The 9,774-nt window shown below is 36.0% G+C and overlaps 1 protein-coding gene across 1 annotated transcript in view; it reads left to right on the top strand.

The window, feature by feature from the left end:
- Positions 1–4,724: 4,724 nt before the first annotated feature.
- LOC121377772 (transcription factor GATA-4-like) overlaps positions 4,725–9,774 on the top strand; it is a 39,996-nt gene continuing 34,946 nt past the window's right edge. Inside the window, exon 1 of the mRNA XM_041505862.1 lies at positions 4,725–5,399. Within this exon, the coding sequence (XP_041361796.1) occupies positions 4,757–5,399 (643 nt within the window). The 5' untranslated portion in view covers positions 4,725–4,756. The remainder of the gene's footprint in view (positions 5,400–9,774) is intronic.

The following is a 9,774-nucleotide window of genomic DNA, read 5'->3' as shown; positions in this document are numbered from 1 at the left end:
CGTCGATCTTGAGATAAACTATTTTCTTAATCAGTTTACAAAAGACCAGGAATTACCTCCAATGTTCAAGAAGAAAGAAATAATGTTGAGTTTAGGACATAATATATGTCACATTTTATATAATATTGAAATAATTTAAATGTAAAGATTGCAACATTGTAGTATTGCAATCATGGAATATTTATACCCAGATAAGCACGACCCGTAATGGTCTAATATATTTTAAAACAAACAAACAAACAAGAAAGATGCATTTTGATAACAAAGCCGTTAATAGTTATTTAATCACGTTGACCGACATGATCTTTTAGATGTTGTTTTATTCTAAATAAAAATGAAGTTTTATTAGTATCTGATTCAATATGTTTAATATTCCCGTGAGTCTAACTGTATTTATTTGTGCGTGCGCATATGACTTTGTGTGTATGAGTTGTTTTGATTTTTTTTTTTTTTTTTTTTTTTTTTGGTATTGATGTTTCAAGAGTACAGTATTTTATTTTGTTGTTGTTTTATATTTTTGTGTAAACACTTTGCTTGGGCGTTTAAAATGTTTGTAATGTGGTTTAATGCTATGATTTTATTATAATTAAGAATGAAATAAATAATATAAATCAAATAATAAATGTTGTAAAAATGTTACTGTAGTAACGAAATTAAATATAAAATGCATTACACAATAATATTGTTAATTAAAATATCATTTTTAAAACATTTATTTTAAATTTATTAACGGCAAAACAAAATTTGATATTGTCAGGTATGGGGTCTTGATATCATTATCTTACAGTAATATTAAATGCTAGACACTGTACGTAGTCCGGACCGTCCTCGGTGGCGTCGTGGCAGGCCATCGGTCTACAGGCTGGTAGGTACTGGGTTCGGATCCCAGTCGAGGCATGGGATTTTTAATCCAGATACCGACTCCAAACCCTGAGTGAGCGCTCCGCAAGGCTCAATAGGTAGGTGTAAACCACTTGCACCGACCAGTGATCCATAACTGGTTCAACAAATTCCATGGTTTGTGCTATTCTGCCTGTGGGAAGCGCAAATAAAAGATCCCTTGCTGCCTGTCGTAAAAAAGAGTAGCCTATGTGGCGACAGCGGGTTTCCTCTAAAAAAAAAAACAGTGTCAGAATGACCATATGTTTGACGTCCAATAGCCGATGATAAGATAAAAAAATCAATGTGCTCTAGTGGCGTCGTTAAATAAAACACACTTTACTTTTTACTGTACGTAGTCGTAATATGTAAATTAAAAAATAAATCCATACACATGTATATATAATATATTACACGAGTAATAATGAACATACATACATGAACAAATAAAGATTTTTTAGGGTTAACAGAGAAAAAAGACACAGGAAATAGATTGAATTTAAAGATCAAATAATAGTATAGTACAGTCTGTATTATTATTTCAAGCCTATAAGGATAATATGTGATATAGTTTAAAGGGACATTCCTGAGTTTGCTGCAATATTTCAGATGTTATCGACTAACAGATACTTTTTGACGACTGTAATTACATATCAAATATATTTTTCTGCATAAATTATTAGTGGCTGTATATTAAACGTGTTTCTGATCGTTCTAATATTTGTACTAGGTTAAATTTCATTTTATTTCTTAAAAATCTTTTTTTTTTGTTCGTACGAAATTATTTGAAGACAAAATCCAGTTTGTGCTTCTTACAAATATTAAGATGACCAGAAACACACTGAATATACAGACACTGATATTCTAAACAAGAAACTTTATCTAATATGTAAGTTTAATCGTAGAAATCTTTTATTATTCGGAAACCTCTTACAATGCAGCAAACTTGGGAATGTCCCTTTAAAGATTAAATAATAATATAGTACAGTTTGTATTATTATTTCAAGCCTATAAGGATAATAGGTGATATAGTTTAACAAGACAAAAAGAAAAGAAAACTAGAAGAATTGGGGTGTTGGGTAAAAAAAAAATCCATAGAAACGAAAGAGGAATGGTAATAACGGAAGTAGGGTGTGACATAATTAGAAATATATTCCCAAATAAGATAACTGTTTTGAGGTGGGGGGTGTTTTCTGTTGGTAATGAAAGTGTGAGTGCTATGTTGTAATTCAAATGAATAGGTCAAGACATGGCATTTTGAATATTTCATAGTTACATTTTTTATAAAGAATATATATTTGGATATAAAAGTTTGTTTTGAGAATATTAAAAAAAAAAATATTATTTATGTTTTTAAATATATTTAATATTTTTCTATTTCATACTGTAAATGTAAGGTTTGATGTTACTAGTTAATCATATTAGTCCAGTTCCTGTTTTACATAATATCCATGATTTTACGTCTTTCCATATATTACAAACGTGGTCACACTTGAAAAATAAGTGTTGTAATGTTTGTTGCAAAATGTACGAATTGAATCAATATAATGGATGAAATGTAAAACTATAAATATGCAATAGTATAATTGCATATGAATTAATACTAGTAGATGAATAAATAAATAAACATAAAAATAGATCCAGCCATTTGAATATATATATATCATAAGCAGAATTACGTTTTCAAATTTTAATACCTATACAAAGGATAATTTAAATCAGGTATCGGAATTCGCAGAATACATTTTATATTAATTTCTATATGGTTTTATTATGACAGTATCTTGTTGCTATGATCATCAATTGTTTTCTTTACAAATAATGGCGACAGACATCTTATCCATATAGCTTATAAAATGAAACATTATTGTTAATAGCTATAATTGGTTACTGTACTATGTTTCGTTTCCTTTATTTAATGATTAATTAATTTTATTTATTTATTTATTTATTTATCTATGTGTCTGTGTATCTGATATATTTATATATTTATTTATCTATCTCTCTTTTTACTTATGTCTATTTATTTATTAGTAGTAGTAATAAATTATCGTTATTTTTATTGATTTTATTGTTATTACCCGGACAAAGTTGCACATCAGTTGTCCTTATTTTTATTGATTTTAATTTAGTAAATTAACATAAAAATTAGCGTAACATATTCAAAAAGTACATGGGGAAGAGTATTACTGTTTGATTCTTCTTCTTTAAAAAAGTATCATATACATGTATTAAGTAACAAAGTACTATTTGTAACTAAATTTAAATCTAAGTGTGACAAATATTTAAAAAATAAAAAAAGGAAACCAAATGACGTTAATTTTTCAATACAATCTTAATGAAAAAACGTATTCCGTGATCAGAATCGTATTTTTGCACATGACAGAGTCGAAATAACTGTTTCGGCAAAGTCATGATAATTTTCCGGATCAAATATCCTTAGGAGGACTGCCACCCCTATAAGAAATCCGTAAAATGATGTTTCACCCCTCCCGCATCGCTTGTAGTTATTTAGCCACATTTGTCCAATAATATGTCACCGATTGTCACTTTAGTCAATCATTTTCTTCCTCGTTGTCTGACCAATTACTGAAATGGTGGGTTGGATTACACCAAACCAAAATTTAGTTATGAATGACCTGGAAAAGGCCATATACAATTGTTTATTAGGGGTTATTAGAGTGGTAAGATTTCACCGGGTTATTTTCCGTGACAAGTAGGGTCTGGCCACTTAATAATATACCATATACCATATATTGGTTTGCTGCTAATCAAATTATTAGCACCTTTGTAGTTTTTCCTACATCTGACAGCCGCTAATAAATCTGGGTTTGGATGTACCTACGTAAACATTCCTTTATTTTACCTGTGTAGGACTTTAGAATATTTATAGAAAAACAAGCCAAAATGATAAAAGCCAAACAAACAAAAGCACCACCACCACATCACCACCACACCTTCCATAAAAAAAAAAAAAAAAAAAATCAAAATCAAGTAGACTAAAATAAAATGAAACAAAATAAAACAAAATAAAATAACATAAAAATAAATTAAATTAAATTAAGTAAATTTAAAAAAAAGTATAAAATGAAATAACAATGAACAGACAAACAAAAACAAAGAACAAAAAGAAATAACAAACAACAAACAAAAACAAAGAGAAATCTAAAAGATAAAGGGAGAATAAACAAAACTAACCACAACAAAACAACATGCAATTCTATTTATTACTTTTACTCTTTCTTTTTTTTCTTCTTTTTTTCATGCACCGCAAGGCTCAATGGGTAGGTGTAAACCACTTGCACCAACCAGTGATCCATAACTGGCTCAACAAAGGCCATGGTTTGTGCTATCCTGCCTGTGGGAAGCGCAAATAAAAGATCACTTGCTGCTAATCGGAAAGAGTAGCCCATGTAGTGGCGACAGCGGGTTTCCTCTCAAAAATCTGTGTGGTACTTAACCATATGTCTGACGCCATATAACCGTAAATAAAATGTGTTGAGTGCGTCGTTAAATAAAACATTTTTTTTTTTCTTTCTTTCTTTTTTTTTTCCAGGAACATCATCGGCAAGGAATTATGCTGGACAAAAACCAGATGTAACCGTATACTTCAACCGAAAGTTGGCCGACGACTTTCGCATCATTTGACATCTTCTGCTCCATGACAAATGTCACGAATCACTGGGGGAGGGACTCCCCCACCCAGCCACCTGCCCCTGCCGCTACCGCCGTGCTCATCAAGGAGGAGATCGACGAATCCCCGGACACGCACGAGTTGAAGCGCCCTCCGACGGAGGAAAGGGAGAGCACTCAGAGCGTCACGCCACCCACCCCAACGACGTCAGTCCACAATGGCTCCCTCCACACCATCAGCAACATGGTGTCGTTACCGCCGAACCCTCCGCCCCCTCACGGGGTGCATCACCACATGGGGTTCGTAGGTCCGGGTCAACTGTTACCCACGGAGGACGTGGAGGTGTTCTTTCACAACCTCGACGGCAAATCCAGTTCCACCGGCGGCGGCACTCTGACGACGTTTGCGGCAACCACAAACGGGCATTTCACGACGCTGACCACGCCGACCGGAAACCAGGGTATATATCACGACAACTCCCTCCCGCCAGGGGGAGCAGTCCTGTCGGCCCATCACCCCCCGTCGTACTCCGACTCCCAGGCGTACCTGCACTCCCACGTTCCGTCGCTGTACCTCCCGTCTTCGCGACCTCTCGGCATGTTTCCGATACAGTACGGAACTCGGGGCGCCTCGCAACATCCGGTGCAGTTTTGGAACTCGCCTTCGGAGACTCTGTACGTTTCCGAGTCTTCGTCGCCGAAGTATATCAACATAGGGACTATAGGGGAGAGCCGGTCGAGCGTGACCCCGACCAGGAGCGTGTCGGGGTCTCTGGGCTCCCAGTTGGCCCGCCCCTCGTCAGAGAACTACCCAAGCGGTTACACTACCCTCGAGCTGAACGGAGTCACGTGGGCGTCGGAACCTGTGGACCAAACAGAAGTCAAAGGTAAGGCTTTAAAATGTGTTATTGTTGTGGCTGTGACTGGATTTTGTTATTGTTGTTTTTGTTATGACGATGATGATGATAATAATAATCGAAATCATCATCATTATCATAGTCGTCGCGTTATCAGCATTATCATCATCTAGTCATTATCATCATCTAGTCATTATCATCGTCATCACCATCATCATCATCATTATTATTATTATTATTATTATTATTATTATTATTATTATTATTATCCTTCCTATTATTATTGTTATTATTATTATCATTATTATCATCATTATCATCACCATCATCACCATCACCACCATCATCATCACCATCATAATATTTATTGCATTTTTGTAGGGGGGGGACAGGCTAGTTTTGCCCGACTTAAACGAAAATGTCCGAATCTTGAAAAAAAATAATATCATTTAATCATAATATTAGCATTACTACCAACTACCAAACAGCTATATACGGTTGCAAACGAATTATCGATTACAACTTATTTCAACTTATTTTTGTACTTATATTCAATTAAGGTTCAAGCACTATGGATTATAACTAATTATGAGGGTAGAATGATGAAAATGCATGGCAAAAAGGTTTCAGGTTAGCACATTTTGCCCGAATATCTGTATAATGTTTGCCAGAATTTGAAGTTTTGCTCCAAAACTGGGGTGGAGGGTGAGGGGTGGTAGTTGCCCCCTTGTCTCATACGCTTATGATTTCTTGTTATTATCATGTTCTTATTCTCATTATTATTATCATTATTACCAATGTTCTGCACATGATTACTTTATATTTGTTTTCCTTTTAATTAATTTACTGTATATGCTAGCAATAATTGTAATAAGTCGAAAAACCAAAGTATTGATAACTATAAATATGCATCAAATACATACATTAAATAAAATGTCATATATGGTATGTCGTAGAATAGTGACGTGTTTTTGCGTACCCCGAGATGCTATACTATGATGTGGTGTGTGGTGTGGTGTATGGTATGGTATGGTGTGGTGTGCCATAAGATGGTCTGATATGTTATACAGGGCCGTAGTTAGCAAAGGGCAGGGTGGAGGTGGGGGGGGGGGGGGGAGGGGTCCGGTATTAATAATAGAAACTTAACGAAAATCCTCTTCTTAACCGTTTGAAGTGTTTTAGATATGCGGAGCGGAGCGGATAATTTTGTTATGCTCATATACCAAGAAGGTTTCGAGCATGTGTCAGTCCCGAGTCCCGTCTCTGAATAGCCAGGGACCTGATCCGGGACAGATTTAGATATGCGCAGAATTCATCTTCCCCCTCCCCCCCCCCCCCCCCCCCCCCCAAAAAAAAAAAAAAAAAAAAAAAAATCCTAGCTCCGGCCCTGGCATGGCTTGCTATGTCACAATATTCTGTCTAATAATAACCTTTAATTTATTAATAATAAATTATCGCTTTTATTTCACCACCACCTGTGTGCTATGCTAATATCCTTCAGCTGAAGCGTACCTCGAAAACAAACCAACATCGCAATAAACGGCCGCTTGTTTACTCGGCGATTTAAGAATGTTTGGCTGTACGTTAGACGGGCGTGTTGAGGAGCTGTAATTAATTGCCCTACCCTCAACAGGCTTACAGTAATTCAAGCCTTTAAATCACATCGGGCCAAAACAGAAAAAAACTGCAGTATTTATTCATTTAATTTTGCGGGCACAGCGTTTTTCAACAACTTCGCTAGGTTTACGAAAAGTTGGAGAAAATACGCGGAGTATAAATCATGTTTCTGCTTATGGATTTAATTTCCTGTCCAGGACAGGCGTGCGCTACAACAACTTGTTCTGAATGTGCACGTTAAACACTGATCTGACCTGACCAGGGATTTAACCGGCCTCGGTGGCGCAGTGGTTAAACATCGGACTACAGGCTGGTAGGTACAGGGTTCGCAGCCCGGTACCGGCTCCACCCCAGAACGAGTTTTAACGACTCAGTGGGTAATAGTAAGACCACTAAACCCTCTTCTCATTCACTAACCACTAACAATTAACAACTGACCCACTGCCATGGACAGACAGCCCAGATAGCTGAGGTGAGGTGTGTGCGCATGATAGCGTGTTTGAACCGTAACTGGATATAAGCACGAAACTAAGTTGAAATAAAAATGAAAATAACACAGGGCCAAAACAGAAGAATCTGTAGTATTTAGTCATTTAATCTTGCGGGCACAACGCTTTTCAACAACTTCGCTAGGTTTACGAAAAATCATCAAGCTTCTGGTTAGAAATTTAAAAAAAAAAAAAAAGGAAAAAAAAAGTTACACGATTAATTCTGTTGGTGTTGACAGGATGTTAATTTAGAATCCTTCGCAGACATACTGTTTATTGCAGGAATCCTCTATATCGAGGATGCCAGATGGTGCAATTAGTTTCCATGTTGAGGGGAGGGGATTATAAAACGCACGTGGTATATTTTCAACGCTTGAGTGCCAAATGGGTGGCGTCATAAACCCCGAACCACTTGACTTTTTGCGGTGTGTGGCTAACCTTAATATGTCACCGAGTTCTTTTCACTTGAAAATAGGACATTATTTAAAGGGACATACCCTAGTTTTTAAACTCAAACGCATAGTTTTGACTATTAAAGCTGTTTTTAATAACTGAAATCATAGTTTACTTAGATTTTATTGTTTTTTATTATCCATTTCCGTACATTCAAAGTGTTTTAGGTCATCCTGGTGTTTTTAATATCACAAAATGCATTTCTCATATTTTTAAAAACGCACGTGCGTCTGAGAAGTAACAGTTATGGAGTGAGTTGTAGCCTATTTTTAGAGTGTATTTCACCATTTCAAAGTCACAGACTCATGTTTCACTCAGTTGTAACGTTATGGAAATGTGTTGCAGGTTTGTAGATTAACTTAACTTAGTGTTAATTTTCATGGGCTGAAACTAGGGTCTGTTCCTTTAAGGTCTGTTTCAGCACGCAAGGTGATGTGTTAGGGCCGTAACTAATGTTTAAACATTTGATTCGTTTAATCGTCGGCTATTGGATGTCAAACGGGTTTTTTTTTTTTTTTTAATTTTTGACTCGTAGTCTTAGAGGAAACCCGCTATATTTTTTAAATAACAGCTAGGGATCTTTTATATGTAGTTTCCTACAGATAGGATAGCACATACCACGGCATAGCCAAATATCATCAACAAAATTACAGGAAAAAAAGTACAATGTTTTGAACATTGTATGTTTTTCACTTCCAGTTACCGTGTATAACTAAGATCTCGAAATGGAAGAAGGAAATGTTTTACAGTATTTAACGACGCACTCAACACATTTTATTTGCGGTTATATGGCATCAGACATGGTTAAGGACCACACATTTAGAGACAGGAAACCCGCTGTAGCCGCTTCATGCGCTACTCTTACGATTAGCAGCAAGGGATCTTTTATACGCACCATCTCACAGACAAGATAGTACATACCACAGCCTTTGTTACACCAGTTGTGGAGCGCTGACTGGAACGAGAAATAGCCCAATGGTGCCACCGACGGGGATCGATCCTAAACCGACCGCATATCAAGCGAGCGCTTTACCACTGGGCTACGTCCTGCCTTTATCTCGAAATGGTTTCATGGATGTTATGTTTCCTACACGCCCACCCCAAACTCTATATGTAGCAAACATATAACTTATTTTTTACTACATCATAAGCTAAATTTAAATACTATTGATTAAATATCATTCTTACTAAATTTCGCAACTGTGTTATATCTGTACTACTACCAATATTATAATTATACTATTTTTTGCTCCTGTAAACCATGCCCTACCATTGATCGCATGCCCTCATATGCCGTAGAATACGGCCTGAGTGTAATACATTCTGGTATTGTCTTGATATACGAGTCACGGTTGACTGGTTGGGGGGGAGGGGGGGGGGGGGGGGGGGGGGCTGTATCAGAGAATGGGTCCACTGAGGTTCCAGGTCAGCGTTCTACCGAATGAGCTAGATCCCACCCCGGCAATAACTAATGAAGGCAGAGGGCATTCGCCACCACCCCCACCCCCCACCCCCCGAAAAAGAAGAAGAAGAAGAAGAAAAACAAGGTAAAGAATTATTTCAGTTCAAAAGAGTCCTATTTGTCTACCTGTCCAATATTATTTTCTTTAATTAATTGATTAATTAATATGACTATTATTTATTATTATTATTAATTATTAGTAGTAGTAGTAGTAGTAATAATAATACCTTGTATTTATTATTATTATTATTATTATTATTATTATTATTATTATTTGTTCTGGTTGTCAAGAAGGTAGTAAATTGATTTATGTTCATTTAACACGTGTCCAGATTAGTAATGTTCAAACAGTAGCCTATGTAGCACACCAGATTAATAATGTTCA

This window comes from Gigantopelta aegis, chromosome 7 (assembly GCF_016097555.1).
Source record: "Gigantopelta aegis isolate Gae_Host chromosome 7, Gae_host_genome, whole genome shotgun sequence".
In the NCBI taxonomy this organism is placed as follows: Eukaryota; Metazoa; Mollusca; class Gastropoda; order Neomphalida; family Peltospiridae; genus Gigantopelta; species Gigantopelta aegis.
The sequence above is the reverse complement of the archived record's forward strand: the minus strand, read 5'-3'. Positions and strand labels throughout refer to the sequence as shown.